At 54.2% G+C, this 24,416-nt stretch overlaps 1 protein-coding gene across 1 annotated transcript; it reads left to right on the top strand.

The window, feature by feature from the left end:
* Positions 1 to 239: 239 nt before the first annotated feature.
* On the top strand, positions 240 to 24,232 carry FAM163B (family with sequence similarity 163 member B). The gene is made up of 3 exons (XM_056352080.1): positions 240 to 608; positions 21,582 to 21,697; positions 21,862 to 24,232. Exons 2-3 carry the CDS (start codon positions 21,605 to 21,607, stop codon positions 22,249 to 22,251), a joined length of 483 nt encoding a protein of 160 aa, XP_056208055.1. The 5' UTR covers positions 240 to 608; positions 21,582 to 21,604; the 3' UTR covers positions 22,252 to 24,232.
* The last annotated feature ends 184 nt before the right edge of the window (positions 24,233 to 24,416 follow it).

The following is a 24,416-nucleotide window of genomic DNA, read 5'->3' as shown; positions in this document are numbered from 1 at the left end:
GGCTCTGTAAGGGGGTGATCGGCTCCCGGGGGGGGGTGCGTGTGACCGGTTTCGGGGGGGGAGTGGGGGTGTGTGACTCGGCTGTGGGGGAGGTGACCCAGCTCATAGAGGCCACCCCCCGGGGGGGGCTCCGAGGCCCGTCCCGCTGCGCAGCCAGGCCGGCAGGCGGGTGGCGGGGCCCGGCGGCAGCGGCCCGGTGCGGGGCTGGGGTCGGGGCCGGGGTCGGGGCCGGTGCGGGGCCGGGGGGGCCGCTCGCTCCGCGCTGCCGTCAGGGGCGGCCCCGGCGGGGGCGCGGGGCGGGGAGGGCGCGCGCTCCCCCGCAGCGCCGCGGTGCCGGGCCCGGCCATGTGCCGCGCGGCGCTCAGCTGCGGGCTCGCCTGCTCCGCGCCGCCAGCCGGCCTCCGCCGACCCAGCGCTTAATTGTGTTGTTCGGTTGGTTCTTTTTTCCCCCAAATTATTTTTCTTTAATCGGTTTCAGGTGGCTTTTTTTTTTTTTCCCCTTTTTTTTTTTTTTTTTTTTTTTTTTTTGCGTTGATGCTCTGCGAGCCGGAGCCGGCGGGAGACGCGGTCCTCACCTGAGAGATCCGGCACAATTCCCCCGTTGGAAGGTAAGCGGGGAGGGGGCGGCGGAGCTCCCCCGGGCTCGCCTGGGCTCCTTCTCCCCGTCCCCCCCAAAGCGAGGGTCTCCGGCGCTGTTTTCCCCCTGTTTGCATCCCCCCCCGCCCGCCTCTCGGCGCGTTGTAACCTGCCTGCGGGCAGCGGAGGGGAGGGGGGAGCTGCCGCGGGGGACCCGCAGCTGAGCCCCGCGCCCCGGGGGTGCCTGCGGTGAGGGGAGCGGGCAGGGGTGCCCGGCGGGGGGAGCTGGGGCTGGGAAGGAGTTGGAGCCGGGGGGCAGAGCGGACAGGGCACGGAACCGCACAGCGGCGGCTCCCCGACAGCCTGTCTCGGGGGCGGGTCAACTCCTGCCGCCTTAGACCAGGATGAAAAATAGCGGGGTGCTCCAGGCTTGGTTTATCCCTGGTCCTACGGCATCTGTAGTCCCAAAGCCGTGCCTGCGAAGAGGATCATGAAAGCATCTCTCGGGGTTGGGGTGGGAAAGCTGCCCCCATCCCGTGCCTTGCCTGGGTGTGTGGGTCCTGCCCTCTGCCCTGGGGACACCTCGTCCCCCTCGCATGCTGGGGCTGCAGCTGGCCTCGCTTGGTGACCTCTCCGGGCATCTCACCTGGAGCCATGCGTCTGGGACAAGGCTTTGTTCCTCTCTCATGCCCTGGCCCCAAAGGATGCAGGACAACCCCCCTCCCCTCCATCCAGATGGGTTTGCAGAGACCACCCCAGCCCCAGGTGAGGCAGCAAACCAGCCCGCTAGCTCACAGCAGCGAAGCGACGGTGATGAAGGGGACCCAGAGCTGAGTGCGAGGAAGATGGTAGCACCATTATCTGGGGGTTGGTTTTGTCCCTGTTTGGTTAATAAAGCAGCCGTCTAGGGCTGTGCTCTCAGAAGCACATGGACCTCGTTCTGTACGTTAAAGATAGTCTGCAGGCTGGGGTGGGGGGGGCTGTGGGAGGGCGAGAGAAATCCCCCAAGGGAAGATGTCTTTTCATTTCCCCATATCGACTGGTTTCAGACAGGATTATTTATACTTGACATAACAGATCACCACAGTTGGAAGGTAGTGGGGGTGCGCTCATACTCATTAAGGTAGACAGTTTTCTGACAGAATAAATTAAAGGTAAGAGAAGACTGCACTTTGAGGTTCAACAGATTGTCTTCTAGCCTGAAACGAGTAGTGAAATCAGCATAAAACCTAGGTGGTAAAAGCATGTGCTTCAGTCTGTCGTGATTGCCTGTCATTTTAGGAAACCTGGCAGATATCCCAACGTTAGAGCGCAGACGGTATTCCTGGGTGACCTCGTATGAGCCGAAGTGTCCAGTGTGATGGAGTTTTTAGTCATTGTGTCTTGTCATCCCTGAGTAAGCATCTGAATTATAATGTCGTTAAGGGAAAATAGTTTACATAAATTGTGCATGGACTAAGTGCCTGAACTGTCTGCACACCTGTATTTGGGCTCTTGCTCTGTTGCGATGGTGTGTGAATAACGGAAGGCTGTTTGCAGTCTTTTGTGGCTGGTTTTTGTCTTGTCTGAAAGGAGCAGAAAGGTGCATTACGGCTGTCAGTTGGTGAAAAGAGATCTCAAACACCTTAAAGACCGTGCAGCTGTAATTAGAAGTGTAACCTCCTTCCTCGGTGTGTCAGGATTTCTGTGCTGTGGGTTTCTGACGATGACAGGACCTCTTAAGGAACAGTGCTGGTGCTCAGTAGATATAAAGAACTTCAATAAAATCCCCCGCAAAGAAACTGATGTTGATTTATCACCCCTCAGTACATTGGTTCTCCCGTATGAAAGATGCGGGAATGTGAGGGGAAGGGAAGGAAACAGTGTTTATTCTTTTCTGTTTTCTCGTCAGTAAACACAGATTACAAAATACAGCCTGTTCTTAAATACCTGTGCCTACCTGAGCACGAAAGAGTTGCAGAACATTACCTGCACTGTGGTTACTGCCTGTATCTCCGCTGTGTTTTTGTTTTCCAGCGAAGCCTGGTAGATCAGCCTAGCTGTCGCATCGCCTCCTGATCCTTTTCCATTACAACTGCAGCAGTCCCCAAACCCTCATGTAGGTGACAGACAGTCAGGCCTGAAGGTTTGGTCTCACAGGCTTTGCAATCTAAGGAGAACATGTTCAGAAGTGGCTAAGTGACAGAGGACTCGCTGTCAGTGGCATGGTGACCCAAGTCTTTGTAAATCGCATGCCTAAAGCTGCAGAGCACCTGCTGACCCTACAGCTGTACCCGAGCACCCCTCTTAGGATCCTTTAAAAGTTTTGCTGGATCCCAGATTCAAAGATGTAGAGGTGCTTAATTCCCTCGGGCATTTATGTGCAGCCCCGGAGAGCTTAGCTGCATCCTCGCGGGCTGAAGAAGCCTGTGCCACCGATCTTTGGTGACATCAGGATATGTCCTCAGTGCCCAGCACATGGGTCAGTGGGGGGTTTGCAGCTGGCCAAGGCATTTACCTAACTCAGACCTTTTCTTTTGGCTGCGCAGTGCCGAGTTGTATTAGTAGTGCTGGTGTCAGAAATGGGGATAACTTGGTACCTTCTCACTCATCGTGTTCTGGTCCCTGGCTGTCGTGTTGTCATGGATATGGATAAGGACATGGCCAGTGAAGAGGTGCTTGATGCCGGCAGGGCTCCTGCAGCCACAGCTTGCGGTGCAACTTATAACATTGAAACAGAGCAGGGAGGGCGTGGAGGAGAGGTGGCAGGTGTTGGGGCTGAACTTGCAACTTGTTCCCATTCTAATTTACACTTCTTCCCGTGTCATTGTCTGTTATCTCCTTCTCACGGTCTAATTTATTACAGTAGGCAGTATTGGTTCACCCTTTGCCTGAAAAAAAAAGCACTGCAGATTGGCAGAGGGATGACAAATAGGTTGGGGGACGGACTCTGACCCTCTTCAGACCTTCCAGCCACATTCACATCACAGCTGAGGCCAACCCCGGCAAGGCTGGGTCCCAAGAACCTGCGAGCCCCAGGAGAACAGCCCTGGGCAGAGGCCAGCTGGAAAGGCTGGGGAACAAATTAAAGGTCCTAATAACATTTTGAAACATCTTGGGACTCATTTCTTCCTGGAAAGCTTAATAACAGCCATGACCCGTTAATTGCAGTTCAGGGCACCAGAGGGAGGACCTGGCTCCTGTGGACTGTGTGGTTCCCAAGGTGCCTGTGTCAGAGCCAGCGCGGAGCAGGGACAGGAGCAGAGCTGATTCAGACCAACATCACAATGATGATGATTTCGCCCCATCCTACGTGGCCAAGAGTAGAGATTTCTCACTGGAGTTGGGGGGACAGCAACGTAAACGGCAGCCTGGGACACTGCTGTGGGCTGGTGCTCCTCTTGGCAGGGCATGGCGTGGAGGCAAGAGATGAGTCAGGGGCTGGGGGAGTTCTGCTTACCCTCTCGCTGCAGACAGAGCTTTATCTTGCTCGTTGAAACAAGCACCTGTAATGGGTCAGAGCTGGTGGTCGGCTTCATTCAGAATAGTGGCACCAGGTGGGCTGGGACGTCTTCCCCAAGTTTGCCTGGCCAGGAGGGCAGCTCAGCGCCTCCTCACTGTCTCCAGTGCTTCTCTCCCCATCTCTTCCCTCCAGGACAAATGCCACCCGCAGCGACACACCGCCCAGCGCGGCAGTTTGTGAGCTTGCCGAGCTTTGCTTGACAGCAACACGAATTTTCTCCGCAGCTGGAAGGCGCGTGCTGCTTGTACCTGCCCATGAGCTACAGAGGGATGCAGCTCCTGCGCGGGGCTGAGCTGAAGGTGCACACAGCTCTGCGCCCTGGGAAACATCCCTCTGCTCCGCAGCTTTTATCAAAGAGATGGAAACTTGTCACATTCTCTCTGCAACAATATCTGACATTATCCGAGCAATTTGCCTTTGGTGTGTTTCCAAAAATAGTTAGGCCTACGGTAGGCACGGGTGACATCTGGATGCATTACTGTTGAGTTCAGAAACATTCAGTAAACAAGACAGCATCTATTGTTTAAAGGTTACTTCAAAAGACTCCTGGCGAGTTATCTGGCTGTGCAATGGGGAAAAGCCTTAATGGCACTGTGATAATTGCCTTTTTCTGAAGGACATTTTAAAGGAAAGTTACTAGAAACCCAAAAGCAAGTCTCAGCCCATCCTTGCCAGGCCAGGGACCTGATCCAACCTGGAAACGAGGAATTTTTCTCTTACTTCAGTGTTGGTTGGATTGAGCCTGGGAAGTGTGTGCCAGGCTATGGGGAAAGCAGGCTGGGGGCACAGATCGGGGAGCAGGGGGGAGACCACCAGCAGTTCAACAGTAAAAAAAGCTCTTGGATCAGCAGAACAGGGCAGCAGGATTCACATCAGCGGGGAGAGTGAGAGAAAGACCTCCCCGAGGCTCTGAAAAGGAAATAAATGTCATTAGCGGTGGATAAAGTAACCGCCTCTGAGCACCTGAGGCGAGGGCAGGAGGCTCTGCAGGGAAAGGGGGGCTGGCAAGGTCTGCTAGCTCTTGGGGGGCTCAGTGGGATGCTGTAGGAGCCACTCTGCAGCCCACATCTTTATTTGTCATTTATATTTATACCTGTTCAGATAATAACCTCCTTATAAAAAAAGAAAAAGCAAGGTGAGTGAATTTTTGGCAGAAGCCAAGTGCCAGCCATCATCCCCTTCCCTCGCCCAGGTGACAAGGATGCTGCTACCCGTGGTGGAAGGACAGAGATGTGGCTTTGCCGTCACCCACACCAGCCTTACATCTGCTTGTGCTCCTGGCAGAAATCACTCCTGGCTTCTTACCTTGGCCCCAGGGCAAACAGAATTAATTGTCGCCATTGATTTCATGCCCCTTGGAGAGCTGTGATGGGGAGGAAATCACGTCACTGTCTCCCACATCTTTCTTTCAGTTTTGCCACTGATTTTCTCTGAGAAGGAGGTGGGGGCGAGCGAGATCGGGGGGTGCCCGTGGGCTGCTGGAGCCGGCCGGAGTGCTCTACCCACAGCGGGACCATCCCATCCCAGGTGCTGGCTCCAGCTCTCCTCTGCCTTGTCTGGTGCTGCCGTGGTGCTTGCCGTGTTCCGAGCTGTTCCGAGCCCACACAGCCCAACCTGCCGCTCCTGGTCTGCCTTCCCCCTTCTGTTCATCGCTGGTGCTCCAGCCCTGCCATCCCACCCGTCCGCCACTGCCTCTGCTCCCCTGCCCTCTCCTGCCTTCCTTACCAAGAGACCGATTACAGAAAACTTAGGGGGTGAGATAACCATTGGGAGCTGCCAGCCCGAAAAATTGACTTTGGTGAAAAACCTTGTGGGGATTATTTTTTTTTTCTTTGAATTGCTACTGAACTCCAGCTTAGGCTCTTCCAAGGCTGCACTGGTTGGCCTCTCTTGGGCAGGGGATAAAGGAGATGATCTTCTTGCTAGGCAGGGGACGAAGTTCTCCACACTGCCAGCTTTAGGTATGGCTTTGAGGCCACACTATGGCTTTTCTCTAGGTACAAGTTCATCAAAGGGTCTGAGCCGCAGAAGCTCATAAGCTCATTACGGTGGGGGAATTGCAAGCAGTGGGCATGCCACACAGCCGGGATTTCCTTCCTTTCTGCTGGAGGGGACTCTTGGCAAACTGGGAGGAAAAGTCCTCTGTGGTTTCATTTTTTCCTGGGCAGAGCAGACCTTCGTTCCTCAGCTTCCTGAAAAGCTGGGGGGAGGGGGGGGGACGACACACGGCAAACACACCATAATGTGCAAAAGTGGCTTCTTGTAGCACTGCCTGTTCTGCTCGTACCTGCAGAGCTGGCATCAGTCAAAGCCAGGCTGCCTCTTCGCTCACTGGGAGTTTCGGACTTTTTGAGGTTAAAGGGGAAAAAACACCTCAGCATTAATGAAAGGAAGGTGGCTGCCTGCGGAAAGATAAATACCCAGATTGCTGGGTGATGTGGCTGCTTTGAAACCCTCTGGGGACCACTGTAGCCTTGTGACAGATTCAGGAGTCATTGTCTCGGGTCACTTCAACTCAAGTGGATCAAAATGTCTTCATTTTCAAAGACTCGTAAACTGGCACCGATCACAGCAGAGAGATGTCTTGGACTTTGTTGTAAAAGACAGTCCACAGGCTCCATCGAAGCCGGTGCTTGCTGCGACGGTGCGGGAGTGTGCTGGGAGACAGAGGGAATTCACAGGCAAGTGCCAGACGAGTCCCTGAAGTGGCTGCGTTACAGCGTGCAAATCGCAGCTCTGCTAAAGCATCCGCTCACAGGCACCATTTCCCGTGAGAAAAATAACTTACCTACAAATAGCTTTGCTAATTTTTATGCCCAATATTCCACCTTTGCTCCTCTGGGCTGTTGGGGTTTTTTTCCCCTAGGAAATAATACAGGATTTTCTGAGGTAGGGACCGGCAGAGACAGTGCAATCCCAGTACAGAGCTCATCTTCTGAAACCCGCATTTGCTTCCCCATTTGAACAGAGGGTGTTGCTTGGGCTTTGCCGTGCGGTTCGCATCCTGGTTCCCCTTGCTCTCAGTGTGGATTTGTTTGAAGCCCTGTCCTGGATCTTCCTGCCGGAGCTTGGGCAGACCATTAACTCTCTCCTTTATCTGTTGCCTGCCTTTATAGCTAGATCACAGCTTGTGCAGTGCAGGGAGGCTGGCTCTGATGGGTGTCTGCCTGCATTGCCCCTGCAGGCAGTGGTGCTCCTTCTTCCTTCTGGTTTCCCACCCTGGCATCTGCAGAACAACAGTGTGCGCCTTGTCACTCTTTAGTTAACACAATGTATGTGACTTACATAGCAAGACAGGATGCCTTTTGTGGCAATCCAAGCTAAAAACCCACCCCCGTGGAGAAAATATAGTATGAAGGCTGCCAGAAGCTCAGTTTTGAGCAAGTGCTGCGGTGCCCCGGCTGCAGGAGGGTGGCCGAGGAAATGCACAGCTTCACTGTTGAGGATCTTTCCCGGTCTCCTCGGCAAGCCAGTGCAAGCAGGGATTTACAGAGATGCAATTTATAAGGCTCTCATGTGGAAGGAAAAGGAGGTGTCTTGGTGTGATTGGTGTTGCCTGCTGGGGAGCTAAGCCCTGGGAAGATTAGTGCTGGGGCAAAATAGCCGTGCTGTGAGAGTGCGAGTGGAGCTGGGAGGGGAAGGGGAATAAGCGTTGATTGGGGGTTGCTTTTAGGTGAATTTTGTCTCAAACCCCTCCAGGTGCTCTCTCTGATCCAGCTGTCACCAAAGCCATCTTCTTACTGATTGTGCCCGAGTCAAAGCAGGGCAGCTCCGGGCTGCAGCACTGGGTGCTGAGCGGGCTCCAGCTCCAGCAGAAGCTCTCAGGGCATTCTGCACCTTGGGGACATAAACCCCCTGTGCCTAATTCTGGGCTGGAGGTGCCCGCTGTGCAGGGCATCACAGAGCAGAGGAGCGGGGCAGGCTGAGCTGCAACCAGGATTTCACCCCAGGGGCTGCTGCATCTTCACGGCTGCTTCAGCCGGGGTTTGTGAGCAGGATGGTTCCGGCTGCTCTCTGCAGGCCTGGTGGTGTCCCCTCTGGCCGGCGCTGGATGTGATCCCGTGGGCAGGTGTACCCCCCTGAGATAAAGACAAGCATAATACGTATGCAATTAATATTAGACAGTTCCAGCTTGCTTTTTCTGATTTGCAACAGTTTAGCATTACTGTCTTCTCAAGAGTTATTTCTGATTCTCATGGTGGCTCGTGGGAGCAGATTCAGCCCACAGAAAGTGGGGTTTTCTTGGTTGCACATATTTTCCCTTGTGTTTCTGGCATCACATCTTTGTTTTTGTTGTATTTTTAAATAAAACAACATAGGTTATAGAAAACACAAGACGGTGATACTGGTTTCTGAGAAGCCAAGCACTGACCTTGCTTGCTTTCTGGATATCTTTGTAAATATTCTATTGTTGAATGTTGGGACTAGCAAACAAAAGGGTTGGCCTCTAAAATACTGTCTGACTTGATTGGTAGTAAATATAAAGCATGAATATTGCTGGGCTATGGCAGTATTGTTGACTGCAGAGGATTAGAGTTGCTCAGCCTCAGAAATGCGTAACACTGGCATGCTGTTGCTGTTGCCAGTGCTTGGGTTTTGCTCAAAAAGCAAAGATTTACAAAAAGAAATACAGACGAGAACATTTGCAGGAACCTGAAAAGGAAAACTTTGATACGAATGCTAACGTTACAATTTCACCTGAATAGCAAAATATTGTGCAATTTTGTGATGTCCTAATTAAAACAACCAGAAGCAGAATTGAAGCCTCCTGTGATCACAGCAGAAATTCTCGGGCTCCCACGCTCTGCCCAGCCTCTCTGCTGTCAAGCCCTGGCACAGTGGCAGCCAGGTTGCAGGATGTTTTATGAAAGCAGTGAATGTATTCCTGATTCCCGGAGGAGACCTGTGGTCTGTTTAACCTTTTGAGGGGCTTCTCCTGCAGGCAGAGCTCCATCACGAGTCGGGCGCCTGCATTTTGGTCTGCGGAGGGGCACTCTGAGGTACAGGGTGATGAAGATGTTCACACTTGCAGGTCTGGGTTTTGTAAGACTTAAACTACAGGTTTCAGTGTGGTTTACCGCTGAGGTGGGCTGTTAACAAAGTCCACATTCATACATCATCTTGCATTAACATGCAGCATCAGCATGGCCAGGGTGATGTCTGGAGAGCTCAGAAAATCAGCGTAGGTTCAGTGAAAGGTTTTGCTACTTTGGTTATGTTCATCACAACTGCAAGGTCAGCTCTGAGGTGGAAAGTGTTATTTAATGACGTAACATACCTACTTCCCAAGGAGCTCAAGCAATCACATTCAAGCAAAGTGAGGGGATGCGGAGGGTGGAGTGGGGCAGCGCTGGCCTGTGAGTCTCCTCCTGCTTTCTGGAGGCATTTCTGTGTGCATGTCCCCAGGGGCTTACGTGCTCTGAGCCCCCCCGGGGCTGCGGGGAGCACAGCCCACCCGACAGCAGGGGCTGCTGCGGCTGGTACCCTCACCCATCTCCCTTTGCAAGGCCAAGGAAGGGCTCAGGGCTCGGGGATGATGCAGGGCGCTGCTCTAAGGCTTGGCTTTCAAAGAGAAGATACGTGGCATTTTCTGGTCCTTTCAGGTGCTGCAAGTCAGTCATCATTTAACCAAGGAGGGCGGAAAGTGCAGCCTGCTCAGGAAGGTGCGGCAGGGGAGTGCAGAGCCTGCCGGGTGCAGGCACCGAGCGGTGGGAGCACCCTGCCCCACCAGCCTCGCCTGCCTCAGTTTCCCGTCCCGTTGGGTGCCGGCGGTAGCATTGCTTTGGCTCCTGGGGGAGGTGAGAAGGTGGCAGAGGGAGCGTGCGGGAGCATGAACCACTGCATCGCTCTCAAGGGCCTTTCTAGCCTCAAGGAGTCATTTCAAAGGCAGGGGCTGCGTCTTCCTAATGCTGACGCTAGGCAAAAAGATCCATCACATGTGCTTTGATTTCTGAAAGATGCTGTCCCTGGGAACAGTCGATATTTCAAACATTTGATCCCAGAAGCTCTGTTAAGCCCACATGGTTTTGAGTAGAGCAATTTATGTGAAGGTTTTTCTCTGTTTCTTTATGCACCTAATGACAGTTTTCAGCTGAGCAGTGTGAATTACTTGATCTTTTCCGCTTTTTTTGCTTATGGTTTTGTTGTTGTGGGTTGGGTTTTTTTTAACTCTGAGTTAAATCTTTCCCTCTCTCAGCTCCCAGGAAAAGCTGTAAATTAATTAAGGTGAGGAAAAAAGGAAAATTTACCGGAACCAGCTCAGAGTAAGTTGCCAAGAATCTGAAAATTACCCTCTCAGACGGTCTGTATTAATTCCCCTGATGCAGCAATGATAAATCCTTATTAAAAAGGATAACATAAGGAGATTTTACTGCCTGTAGGAAAACTCCTGGCCACAAGCAATGAGGAAGCCCATCGCCTTCTTGTTCATGATCAGAGCGGTTTGCAAACATGTGTGTCCTTCCCCATGAGCCATGGTGCCGACACCAGCCCTAAGCGTGTGATGTTACCGTTGTACGAGGCATGGGTGCGACACAAATCAAGCCCCATGTCCCCAGGTCCTGTGGGCAGTGACTCTGCGTTGGCAGCAGCACTAAATCTCTGCACATTCACTGCTTGCCTCAGCTCCCCATCCCTCTGGAAGGCCAGCCCTGGGAGCACCATGCAGACAGCAATTTGAATGAAGCAGATTTTGGCCTCTGACCATATCAAGCAGCGTGAAGGTGCATGTCTTGCCGTGCTGACCAGAGAGGGGCTGGGAGGGCTCCTTCCCTCCCCACCTGCAGATGCAACCCCCATACAAGCAGTGGGTCAGGCAGGGCAGGGAGCGCAGTGCTAGCTGCGTGGCAGCCTCACAAGCCAGCCTTAACATTTCTGGGTTATTTCCAAAACCACTGAGCTGTCTCTCCACTTCTTTATTCATGCACCGTGCTGCCTTGCTGGGCTGGAGTGGGAAAAACACTCTGCTTGCTTCTCATTACACAGGTTGAACCTCAGCCTTTGCCACAGCAATGTAAAGCTGTAGCTATGGAAACTCCCTACCCTTTTTTATGATTTTTTTTTTTTTTTAAGGCAGCAATGTATATCTCTTTGGAGATCCCAGATGGGGCTGCTGCTGCCTGCGCGGTTGTTCTGGCAGCACCCGGGGAGTGACCCGGTGTCATGCTGGAAGCACAGAGCCAGGTCACACTGCAGGGAGCCTGTGTCACCAGGGCAGAGGAGCAGGGACTGATGAGGAATAAGCAGGTTGCACGGACAGCCAGAGCCCAGGGCAGCTCAGGAAACAGCCTGTGACAACAGGGTGCTGGGGGGGACAGCGTGGGGCTGATGGAGGTGCCATCAGCCACCCATGCACAGCTAGGGAGGGCAAGGACAGAGGGGTGCTGGCCCCCCTCCTGCACATTACTGTGGCCAAATGGAGGGTGGTCCCTGGAGCTCTCAGGTTGCTGCATTTGATGATCACCAAGGAGATGGTGGTCCCTGCTGTCTCCACCCCAGTCTGGGTCCATGAATCCTGAGGAAACGAGAGTGAGTTGTGCAGCTCACAAAGGCTTTAATCTGCCGAGGATCTTCCCGTCCCACGAAGCTGTGCTCATACCTCTTGGAAATGCAAAGCTGTTGGATTTACTGCTTACTGGAAATGTACACTGTCCGTGTCCTTCCTTCCCCAGCCCCTGATTGATGGCTCATCTGCATCTCAGGACATCTGCAGGGGCCGTCAGGTCGGGTGTGAGGACTCATCCTTCCCAGCCAGCGGTGTAGGGGGTGGAAGGGGAGTGGAGCTGATCCCGGTTCGCTCCTTACCCAGTGCCTGGCCAGGGGCAAGCCCCTTTATTCTGGAAATGGGCTGATATTTGGTAGATTTCAAGCAATGGAGCTTCAAAAGCAGACCCTTAACCACCCCAGGGCTCAGTTTCCCTGTCTGTAAAATGGGTATTGGCGTAGTAATGCTTTCCCTCTCCGACGATGCCAGAGCTGGAGGGCGCTGGGCTGAACCAGGGCTTTAGCTCAGGTGTTGCCAAAGGCTGGACGTGCAGCTGGGGCTGGCTGCTGGCTGCCGCCCTCCTCGCTGCTGCGCAGGGGTCTGCCTGGCTTTGTGGCTGCCTGAAGCAAAAGCTAAAGGGTGCAAACACAAGCTTTGAAGCATGTAGTGTTTCTAATGGCACGGGGCTGAATCGCAGCAGCGCTGACTCAGTCCATCTCCCCCAGGGCAGTTGCTGGCTGTCTTCCCCTAAGGATGAGGCTCCATGCAGACACCGCTGCACAGCCAGAGCCAACAGACCCCTGGAGCAGGGTCACCATGGGAGCTGCTGCTTCTGTTGCTTTGTGTGGCCATCAGGGTACCAAGACTTTGCTGTCCCCCTGCGACGGTGTCCCTGACCCATTGAGAGCATCGTCCCCAGGACTGTCATGGATGGGAGCGCTGGACCCATCCCAGCTGCGGTGTTGGGGACAGGAGGCAGCTCCGGCTCCCAGCCGGGGTTGTAATGTGCCGAGAGTTCAGCCAGTGACTGTGTGAGTTCTTTCCCATCTGCATGCCCCAGCAGTCCTGTCTGAGCCATGAAACTCTGCTCTCGAGGCATTTTCCAGGAGATGGGACAGCGGGAAAGCTGGTGTGAGCTGTTGGTGTGAGGCACCAAGTCCCGTGGGCTCCCGGGGCTGTCAGGCTCTTGGGGCAGCAGCGGCTGCTTTTCAACCTCAAAAGCTTTCAAAATCCAGATGAATGGAGCAATTCTGGAAAGAGTTGCTCTTTCAGAAGGACCAGTTCCTTTTTTTCCCACCTTTGATTCATCATTTCAGCAACATTTTCTGACAATTAAGGCTTTTTGATCTTTCTGCTGGTGCTCCAGCAGGCGGTGCCTTGCTGGGGGGCTGCGGGGAGCAATCGTGCAGGACGGTGATGGAGAGAACTGCCCGCTCGGTGAACTGGGCAAGAAAAAGTACTCATCAGGGGTAAGGTTTATCATTAGTTCTCAGTAAGCTAACCCAAGCTTTTCAGGTTGGCCAGAAGACATTTCCAACCTGCAAAACTGCCCTCCTAGAAGCCCTCGGGGTGGGCAGGTGGGTGCTCCCCACCCTCTGACTTATTTCCCACTCAGCAGCAATTGCAGTAGCTTATCTCAAGCTGCTAATACCAAAACCTGCTCTCTCTGATGCTAATATCTCAGGCTGACTAAAACCATAATTCAAGAGGCGATTAAATGATGCAGGGTGGAAAGACAGCCTGTCTTTCTTTCTTTTTTCTTTCCTTTTTTTTGAAGGAATTTAGGCTGCTTATGTGTGTTTGACATTATGGCCTGCTTTCCAGCTGATGCATGGAAATAATTCCTGGTCCTGAAGCAGAGTGTGATCGTTTGGACAGTGAAAGGTGGAACTGGGGAGGGCAGAACCCTCCGGTGTGGTTTGACAGCAGGTCTCAAACCCTGTCAGAGACCAACTGGCCACGAGCCCCTGCTGCAACACCTCACCGTGCACCCACTTTGGGACTGGTTTTTGGGTTCACCTCTCCTGGGGTGATGCCAGCATAGGGCTGGTGTGCAGGCATGCACTGCTGGGCAGCGCCGAGTCACTAGCATCCCTATCAATGTCACTAGCATCCCTATGGAAGCCTTTTAGGATGTAGCTGTACAGTTTTACACAGGGTCAGAAGGGCAGAGCAGGGTGAACATACCCTGCGTTATTCTAGGTGATGCTGAAGTGTCTGCAGACTCCTTCCCTGGTCCCTTTGGGTTGGCCCCAGGGGCACTGGAAGGGGACATTTCCAAGGGCAGTGCACGTACCATCCAGGTGATTCAGCATTTTCCCCCATCTCTCCCCAATGGCACCGCTGCACTCCGTTTAGCATCTGCAGTCATTTAAATTCATGCCTGGAGTTGTGCTTAGTAAGCCTCAATGCCACTTTGATGAGCTGTGCAAATATTATTTTTCATTAGGCGTGATTTGCTTGTATTAAATGACATTATTGCCTCATTATTGCCGAGCACATATTCCCTCTTGCGCACTGCTGGGGCAGGCATCCCCTAGATCGATGTGCTGTGAAGGCAGCCTGCTTAAGTGTGCTGAAAATTCAGACAGCTCACTACGCGCTAATTTCTGTTTTAAAACCTAACAATGGTAATTGGTGGGAGGGGATCCCTAATTCTCCCACGAACTCCTGCTTTTTTTAAGTTTCAGGAAGAACCTAAATTGGGGAGTGGCCTTGCTGTATGATGCATCTCCCCAATAGCCTGGGTCTCCTTTGGTGGGTTTCACTGCCAATGAGCTGCTCTGGCGGTGCCATCGCTAGCGGGGACACCTGGAGGGATGAGGATATGGTGTGTCCTCAGCGTCTGGAGAAAGCTTGTACCACTTACTGGAAAAGCAGTGGCTTTTCTAGGAGCTTTTGGGCTGCCAGGCAGTATTTAACAAAACACTTTGGATTATAAAATTCTGGGGTTTAATGATATATTATATTGTTGTTATATATCGTTATATGGGACGATGATAAGAGCAGGCAGAAGGAGCAGGTCACCGTGGTATTTGACCATCCCTGTTCCCCATCTCAGCCCAACCGTTGGCACTGGGGGAGCATTTCTGGCTGTAAAGGACTGAGCTGAGAATGGGTAGAGGAGGGGAAAAGTCCCTGGCCTCTCCAGTCCCCTGAAGGAGTTTATCTTGGGTTATAATTGATGCAAATACGGGGGATACATCCCTCTATCAGCCCGATGCTCATCTTGCATTAGCCTGATGTACCTCCAGGCTTAACCCTCACTGCTGGGACACTAAAACCAGCACGGGAGAGCACTGTGGGCAGAAAGGGCTCTCTCACACCCCAGCTCTCGTCACCTTTCCATGGCTGTGGCGTTGTCCCCCTGCCCTCGGCCATTCCCAGGCACCCTGTGAGCGCAGCTGCCATCTCAGCCCTGCCCATGCCGTGCCATGCAGGAGCCTGGAGGTGGCCGGGATCCTGTTCTGCAGAGCTCAGCACTATTCCAGCAATGTCCTATCTGCTAAATAATTTATCAGACAGTGTGTATAGATTGTCTTTGAAATGTGTTGTTTCTGGTTTGGACATCAGTGGGAGCTGAAGTACCGGGGTCTGTCCCAGCGGGCAGGAGGGCTGGGGGTGCGTTGGCTGGGGGGAGCCACGGGGGTCACAGGCAGAGCTGTGAGTTACCTCTGTAAGAGCATCGGTGGCTTCTTGTCATTGGCTTCAAACCAGGTGGTAGCTCTAAGGCCACCAGAAGGGGACAAGCAATTTCAGGTGGGTGTGAAATGTTTTGCTCCCCGTTCTGGTCTGTTGTTTAAAAGCCCACAGCAGCATTACAGCCTGAGAGTGCTTGCCCGGACCTGGCTGCATCTCCCATGTGGCAGAGCCCTCTGCAATGTGACTCACTGCCAGAAATCCTTCTTATTCCAGGGGTTACCAGTAGTGGTTGCAAACTCCCGTTTTCAGGGTAGGGAAAGCACCTCCTGCTTGCAGGAGCTGCTCGGGAAAGGGCTGGTGTCCAGGCAGAGATGGAGGTGAGCGCAGTCCCGGCGGGTGCGGGTAGGAGGATGGGGCTTCTGGGATCCCCAAACCATCTCCAGCACCCAGGCGGACGCTCTGCGATGGATGACTCTGGGAAATTGTGAGCAGCGTTCTCCACACAGGGGGCAGCAGGGGGTGAAGTGCTCTCCGCTGAGAAAATGTTCAAAAGAAACTTGGAGCGTGGAGTGCCTGGAGATACGGGGTGTCCCACATGAGGAAGCACTTGTGTGGAGATGGGGAAGCACTGATTGATGAGACGCAGCTCACCTTGTCCTTGTGTTAAGGAGGGCTCAGATGGTCTTGTTGAAGCGATGGGTCTGCAGGCACTGAGACCCCCATGCCCCTCCCCCAGCCCACCCGTGGTCAAGCCTGGCTGTTTCAGTCCCTGCTGTATGCGCAGAGCAGCAGCCCCCAGGCCAGGAGTGCTGCCATCAGGAGGAAGAAGGAGAAAGGAAACGAAAGTGATGCAGCCCTTCTGCTTAAAGTGTTTCTCATATGGAAAGCCACGTTCTCTGCCTGTGTTTCTGGCAGCTGCCCTGTCCGCTGGCTCCGTAAATGCAAAGTCTTCTGCTGGCACGCTGCCCGGCCGTTCCTAGCAGCCCGGCTCTTATTCATTGACTGGGTAGGATTACAGGAACTGGGGGAAATGCAGAAACAAGGCTGTATTTGCCACCAAACTGGTTTGAGCTCCTAACTTATTTGCTGCTTTCCCACCTCCCAGCCTGGTGGCTGGTGGCCGGGCGGTGGTGTTGCTTCGCACCGGTGCTCTCTGGGGTTTGCCCTTGGACACAGCCATGGCGCGCACATGGCACTGGGGGGGCAACGGGCGAGCGTAAGCCTGGCTTACCCTGAAACTTTGCAGCATCAAGGGCTCGGGTCCGGTCTGCTCTGCTCTGGTCATTTTATTCTAGTGTGATTTCTTGTTACTCTGGGCTAAGGTCCTTGGTCTCGAATGCTGCTCGAATGCTGTGGGGCAGGAAGCAGCAGCAAGACCCAGCGGCTCGGGGAAGCGGCATGTCGGACAGCCAGCATCACTCGTGTGCTCTCCTGCTTCCCCTCTCTTGCTGAGGGCTTGTCCTTTCTTCTGAAGTGGGGCTCGGTCAGCAGTGTCGGCATCAGGGTTTGTGGTGCGTGGGATGAACTGGGAAACAGCCGCATTGCCCACCCAGGGCAAGACCCACGGAGCTCATGACCCTCCACCACGGAGGGTCAGACTTGTGCTCCCCCTGTACACAGCTCCCCAACTCCCAGTTTCCACGTAGGACTTAATCTTCCAAACCTGAACGTGTCCCCCCCATTGAGGTCACTCCCTTGAGTCTTCTCCCCAGAGTGACCCAGCAAGCTGACCCACCACCAGCCATCGCTGTGATGCTTGGAGGAGGGTCATCCTGGGGGGCCATACTGGCATGCAGGGTCGCTCCCCCCCTCGGAGGCCCTTCCCAGGGGTGGGAGGACACCCACGCGCAGCAGGAGCAGCTCGGCCAAGCACACAACACGGCCAGGGATGTGCTAGTGCAGAGCAGAGCCAAGACAAGGCAGGATGGTGTTACTTCAGGACACAGTGCTGGCCTCCTCCGCTCCCTGGGAAGGGTGGGGTGGGTTTTTTTCCCTTTTTCTCTCCTTTTTCCTTCTTGGCCATTTGGAAGTGCAGGGCAGAGCTGATCCCTGCTCGTCTCTGCAAATGACCAGCAGAACAGGCAAGGGCCAGAGGTCCCCTGCAGGACTCCTTGAGCGTGGGGTGTTCCTGGCTGCGTGATTATTGTGGTGGGGTCTAAGCTCCTGCCTGCTCCAGGGCTGGGGTACCAGCCGTGAGCAATCCCATCAGCATTCATACCGTGCTGCCACTTGTTGTTTCCCATCTAGTGTAACTGTTTTGTTTAAATCTCCAGCCTCTGGCGTCAGGCGAATAAGAGCAATTCCCAACTCCCTTGTTAAACAGAGGGCTGTGCTGCTTCTGGCTGCAGGGCAAGCAGATGCCAGGGGTGCTGGGGGATGCAGGCAGCACTACAGTGGGACACACCGTGGGCTGCAGCTCTTTGCAAGTAAGATACAGTCCTCTTATGCTGGCACAGTTCCAGTGGGATCAGCACTCACTTTTTTTTGTTTTCAGCTAGGACAAAAATGCTTTGAGGTTGGCTGTGTTGCCGTGGGGTTGGGAATAGGGATGGTATGGCATGGCATGGCGTGGCATGGCATGAATGGAAGCCCCATTCATTTAAAGGTCAGGCCTGAAGACTGTTCTTAACACCTGCAAATCCTAGAAGCTGGCTTAACTGGGCATTTGAGGGTCTCTTAAAGAAACCCTGGAGTCATCTCCTTAACAGTCCCCAGGTCTCCTTCTCCCACAGCCTCAGCAGGCAGGGTCAGGGCAGGCCACATGACCGATCATGGCTGCAGTGCTCCAGCACCTGGACCTGGAGCTCAGCGGTTTGGAGCGGTGGTTAGCCGGGTGTTAGCTGGAGCCTTCGGACGAGCTGAGCTCAGCCTCCCGCCCCGGCTGCTCTGAAGCCTTCCTCCCACGCAGGCGTCCCGAGAGGCACTGGCTGCACAGCCGGTCTCTGCAGAGCCAGCCCAGGAGCAAGATGCAGCTGTGAGCAGCCTCCCCCTGCACCAGGCACCCTCAGCAGTCCAGGGGCCATGTTCAGGATGCTGGGGGGGGGGTGACGTAGGATGATTTCTTATTGGCTTCCCCTTCTCCTCTCTGCATTGTCAAGTGCAATTCTGTGCTGTCCTATGCTCTGTTGCCCCCCTCCAACCGCCTGAGTTGGGCTGCAGCGCATTGGGAAGGTCCAGCAGTCCCTGGTGGCAGTGCCCAGGTGAAGCGAGGAGCGGAGGCTGATGCAGACGTGGCTCCTAGTGAACAGCACAGCCTCAAGGCCCACATCCTCAGCCATGGCAGGGACATGCAGGGGGTGTCAGTGAGGAAAGAATCTCCTGTCTGGGACTGGAGCTGATGGGAGCTCTGCTTGTGTCTTCTCTAGGCTGCAAGGAATAGAAAAAGCCATTTTCTCACACCCTGTGATTTCCCAGCTGCTGCAGGGCTGCAAGGGTGCCTGCAAGGATGCTGCTGCTATAGTTGCAGCAATAGATGACTTGGTAAAAGCAGGCAAGTGGAACAGGATTGTGTCTAAAACCAAGCAGCACATCCAGGAGCAACCTGTAGCCACCATGCAGTGAAGTGTCTTTGGTTTGTTGCAGCAGGGTACTGGGGAAGGGGATAGCATTGCACCCAGGCTCCTATGTGCCCGCACCAGCGTGGCAGCTCCCAGTAGTGCCGAGAGGCACCGTCCCCTGTCACCCCGCAGTACTGGGGACTGCTTTCCTACAGCAAAGGGCTCCTGGGCTGGGGGCAAACAGCCTGTGTAGAGCTAGCATCCCCCTGCCGCCCCTTCCCGGCTGTCTGGCAGTGATGGAGGATGTGCTGGGGGCTGGATTTGGATGGGACAGAGGGGCTGGGGGGGGGGTCAGGCATCCTCGGTAGCTGGAGGGCTCCTAACATTACCGAGGGGCGAGGAAGGAGCCAAGCGACTGTCTGTTGGGACCACATCTCTCAGTGCCTGCGTTCCTAATACCAGGGCTCCTGCATACTTTCTCCAAGACCACAGCGGAGCTGCAAAGCACTTCCTTTTACCAGGATATTTATTACTAAATATATGAATCTGGGAGCCTGTGGAGCGTGAAATTAGGAACAAATGTAAAAAGGAGGTCTAGACAGGAATTGTTCTGCTTATGGGCCTCCACAAGCTCTGCTTTCCTCCCCCTTTGCACACTGGAGAGTTTAATGCTTCCAGGTACGCAGCTTTAATCAGACAAGTATGTTAGGGGAGGAAAAAAGAGCAAAATGCAAATGGCCTTGCTTTGCATGGAGCAGTAGCTGCAATGCCATGTCTGGCTGACCACAGCTGGACAGAAACTGAAAATTGGCTCTGTGTGACCCTTGCTTGTCCCCCCGGCATAGGTGACCATTTAGTTAAGGGGCGAGGAAGCTGGGGAGCCTGCCCTGCCGGAGCCCTGCCTGCCATCTCGGGCTGGCAAGGAGCTTGCTAAGATGCTGATCTCTGGTGGGTGTAGCACCCATCCCTGAGAGGCTGAGTCCTACCACCCCAGTACCAGGTCCAGCACCTGCCCTGTGCACCCCTGCCCTGGCTTTGGGGTTTTTTTTCCATGGGGATTGCAAATGGGAGCAGCAAAGGACCCACAGACGGGCATTTCCACCAGCTCTGCCGGACCATTGCATGTGCCCGCAGCACCCGGTGCAGCCCAGGGTTTGCAGCCTGTGCCTCCATCCCTCTTTAAACAGGTATCAAAGTTGCTAAATCACTAATCCATTTTCTGCAAACCCTTCCCCTGACTGTGTTCCTCCCCCCCTGAGCCTCCTCAGAGCATTTTGCCCGAGGAATGAAGGCAGGATTTGGCCCGGCACTTGCCCCATGGCTGCGTGGTGCTAGAAGGCGTTCAGACATCATTATAAATTACCTTCCCTCCTACAGTGCTGCTCAGCAGCAACATAAAATGTGATACTGCTTTATCCATTCAGCACTTACCCAACTTTAGCAGGACATTAAGCGCCTGAAAATATGCCACAGATTTATTTTCTTTGGAAGCAGGTTAAATCCCTGACAGATACAGTTGCTTTTCCTCGGGTGCTGAAGTAATTTGGGGCTGGGGTGGCTGGTTTTTTGTTTTAACCTGATAGCATGAGCTGGAGGCCAGCTTTGTTAAAGCGCTTGTGGAATAGGTGGTCAGGGTGTGATTTCTTTCTTAATTTATGTTGCTTCTCCTGTTCCCAGACTGATGCTTGTGACACTAAAGGGCTGCTGGAGCCTTAGCTGCAAAGTGATGCTGGTGTTAGTGCCACTGTCTATGTAGCTGCTAGCAGGTGTGTGCAGGCAGGTATGTGTCTCCCCAGCATCCTTCCTGTGGCAAAAAGAGCTTGGTCTTACTCTGCGTGGGATGGAGGGGAATTCAAGCCCCACCCCCCAAGCTCTCGGGGCAGGGATGCTCAGAGCAAGACCCGTGCTGGTGTTGCGGGGTTCGTGCGCTGCGCATGGTGCACAGCATCTGCTTTCTGGGTGAGCCCAGCAGTGCAAGAAGCAGGGACCTTACACCACTACCAGCTCTGTGTCAGCACCCCCATTCCTCTAAGAGGCACTCCAGGGAGAGAAGAGTGCTGGTGGTACCCCAAAGCATGAGCATGGGGCCAGGCTGAGCCGTGGCACCCTGTGATGTCCAATGCACAGGGTCCTGGCTCCAGTGTTTGCTGTGGTGAGAATGAAGAGCTTGCGAGGCTGTCAGAAGCATTATCCTGGGGTGCCCCCACAGCCCCCTCAACACTGTGGCTTGGCCATGGCAAAGGCGAGGAGCTTGGTGGCTCCTGCAGCATCTGGACGCATCCCATACCTCAGCTCGCTGCTCAGGGATAGGAGAGCGCCTGTCCCTGCAGTCATTAAAGGCTCGCTTAGCAGCTCCAGTTATTCCAAATTAAAATACCACATTGTTTTCATGGGGAAAATGGATTATAGGCTCAGAGAAAAATGTGTACAACTCAGAAATCCTTACAGCAAAGCTCTTTCTCCCATCACTGAAGTTCTCTGCCACCGGGCAGGAGCTGCGAGGGTGCACTGGGTGCTGGGCAGAAGGTTTTATTTCCCTTGGGTTCCCCCTCCTGCATGAAGAAGAGCCTGATGTGACCCCAGAGCTGCTACTCACCCATTCTCTCACCCACTGCATGAAGGTTTTTTTACACCACCACCACCACCACACACACCCCAGCACCCTGCAAGGTGGCATTTAAGGGGTACAGGGTCTCCCTGATGGCTTTCACAGGTGCCCAGTGCCAGGATCTCCTGCCCATCACCTCCCACAGAGCCCTCCTGCTTCCTAGCTCCTTGCAAACAGGGCTGAGCTGGGAATTGAGGGTCTGCAGCCCAGTACATCGCCCAGCACCAGCCTCACCCTGATCCCCCATCATCCTCCGTGTGCTCACTTTTGCAGGCTGTTAATGGAGAAGAGGGCGGATGACAGCCGGGACCGTGGTCATCACAGGTGGAATATTAGCAACTGTCATTTTACTTTGTATCATCGCTGTCCTCTGCTACTGTAGGCTCCAGGTAAGGCTGGTGGGGATGCGGCCCCCAAAGATGCTGCAATGGGGAGGGGAGACAGCAGGCAGCCCCGTGTCCTCTGCCTGCCTGTCCCCAGGGCTGGCATGCACGGAGCATCCCCTTGGGATGCCAGCTGAGCCTGCCGGCCCCACGGGGCCATCCCATTTCAGTACTACTGCTGCAAGAAGGATGAGTCCGAGGAGGATGAGGAGGAGCCCGACTTCGCCGTGCACTCCCACATCCCGCCGCTCCACTGCAACCGCAACGTAGTGCTGACCAACGGCCCGTCCCTCTACACCTCATCCCCCTTTGGCAAGAAGCCCACGCCGAGCCGGCCGAGCTGCCCCGGCTGCACGCCGTATGAGCCCCCCACCTTCTTCCTGCAGGAGCCCCCCGAGGAGCTGCACAATGGGGGCGACCGGGTGAGCTACAAGACAGTGAGCCAGGAAGATCTCGATCTGCCGGTGAGCGTGGCCAACCTGCAGGCGCTCAACCCCAACCGGCTCTCAGCCATGCGGGAAGCCTTCTCCCGCAGCCGCAGCATAAGCACTGATGTGTGAGGCGCTGGCTGCCCACCCAGCCCCTGGAGCATCACAGCGCACCTCGCCACTGCTGCTGGGGCTTGTAACAGTGGGGAGAACTTTTTGAAATTCATGGAAGAGGGTGGGGTTTTTTTTTGCGGGGGGGAAAGAATGTATTTCTCTGTTCCGTAGGCAGAGATGTGCTAAATGGCAATATAAAGGGGTAACAAAAAAACAAACCCAGAAGGGAAGCATGGGGGAGGGTGGTTGCAGCTGGGATGCAAGGTTTTCTAGCGCTGCGTTGCATTTTTTGTTTGTTTTATAAAGAGGATTTTGATATTGTGCATCCTTTTAATACAAACGCCCCTCCTCAGCATTCGGCTGTAGTGCCGAGTGATGACAAGCAAGCGGTGGAGCACACGGTTGACTGCAAAATGGCTCATGCTGCAAGTCAGCCGGCACCTGCTGCCGTGTTGTGGGGGCATGCTGCAGCCCACTGCTCCTGGCCCTAGTGTGCATACACCCCCACGCCCCCATAGCAAAGCAGGGCTGCTATTGCCCACGCTGCTGCCACCCCCTCCTGCACCTCTCTGCACTGCAGCTCTGTATGTGTGTGCACAGCCCTGCCCTATCCCCAGGCTATCTTGCTCCTCAAGTTGGTCATTTATTCCTGGGTGACAGGTGCAATTCCCTCAGGGTTAGGATGGCCAGTGGGTGCACAGCCTGTCCCTGCCCCTGGAGCCCCTGGAGCGCCCCCACAGCCCCCCAGTGGAGCAGGGCTGGGGGGAGTTGCAAACCAATTGCATTACCTGGCTATGGAAATGACACACAGGGCAGTTACGGATGGAGAGGTACACCTGTAGCTGCCCTCTCTGAATAATCAGCACCCCTGCTCCAAATAATGCCATTTGCACCTTCTGATTGAGGGCTGGGTGAGCAAGAGTGTCATCATGTATGTGCCCAACCCTTGCATGCACATTTCTACATGCATCTCTGTTGGGTTTTTTTAGAAAAAAAGAAAAAAAAAGCCATGACACTTTCTCTCCATGCAGGAATGTGTCAAAACACTTTAGATTTAGGCAAAGCCACCTCTTTTGCATTTTTCATCCAGCCGTTTCCCACAGCTGGGCAGCCTGGCAGGGGCTGCGGCACCGGCTCTGCCCCAGCTCCGTGGGCCACGCTGGCTCCAGGCAGAGCAGGCGGCGAGGAGCTGGCAGCAGAGAGCATCCCTCTGCGCTACAAACCAGTGCTTTGGGAGGAAGACATGCACATTGCATCGGTGCCTGCGTGGGGACTCTCGTGCTCTGGTTTCTCCTGGCTGTCTCAGTTCTTCCCCTCCACCCTTGCAATACTCACGGTTTGTCTGACAAAACACCCTCTTTCTCCTGGAGCGAGTGTGCATTATTCAGATTAAAAGCATGGCGCTGGACTTGGGGATGGCTGCTGGAGGATGGACTGGCTGCAAAGAGACTCTCGTGGCCTCAGGGCTGTGCTCTGGGTCAGCTTTCCTTTTTAAAGATGCGATGGGAAGAAAAAAGCCGTGGCTTCAGCCCCAGCGGCTCCCAAATACTGTATGCAGCCCAGCTGGGTATTTTACTTTTAACCACGAGGGCTTTTAATTCCACAGGAAATCTTTTGAAGTACAAGTCAGTCTTTGCAAATGAGTAACTTCAACTTTCTTGGGGGGGGTTCTATTTGGGGCAGGGTGGGGGCTGGGTTTAGTTTCGTACATGTTTAATATTCTGGGCTTGGTCCCTGTGGTGCCATGTCCCGGGAGCGTGATGCCTCTGCTCCGGGGGGACAGCAGCCGCTGGGGCCATGCTCCTGTGTACAGTTCTCACCAGGGTTTGTTTCCACGCATCGAGCCCTCCTCTTTGCATTTCTCGTGACCGTACTTCTTTCGCCAGCCTTCCCTTTTCTTCCTTTTATCTTTTCTCCTTCCCCTGTAGCTTGGAAACTAAGCTAATGGTTGGCTTTCACTAACTTTCACCTGGTGATCTGTTGTACAGGACTTTGGGAATCACGGAGGGGGGGTTGGGGGGAACCCCAAAAAAGGGGGGGGGGAAGGGAAAAATAATAAAGAAATAAAGTACTTTGACATGGGGTTTGAGGCTGGCCTTTTTGTCCCTGCATCTTCCAACATGGGGTGCTACTTGCAAAGCTTGCACAGAAGTGCAAGAGTCCCCTTGCTGCTGAGGGGAGCG

The sequence above is a fragment of the Falco biarmicus genome, chromosome 9 (genome assembly GCF_023638135.1).
Source record: "Falco biarmicus isolate bFalBia1 chromosome 9, bFalBia1.pri, whole genome shotgun sequence".
NCBI lineage: Eukaryota > Metazoa > Chordata > Aves > Falconiformes > Falconidae > Falco > Falco biarmicus.
This window is presented reverse-complemented; position numbering and strand designations above follow the sequence as displayed.

Excerpts from the sequence above, each read along its gene's own strand:
- FAM163B (XM_056352080.1), top strand. The coding sequence starts at position 21,605 with ATGACAGCCGGGACCGTGGTCATCACAGGTGGAATATTAGCAACTGTC. Across the intron at positions 21,698-21,861 it reads TCTGCTACTGTAGGCTCCAG|TACTACTGCTGCAAGAAGGA; the intron begins GTAAGGCTGGTG and ends ATCCCATTTCAG.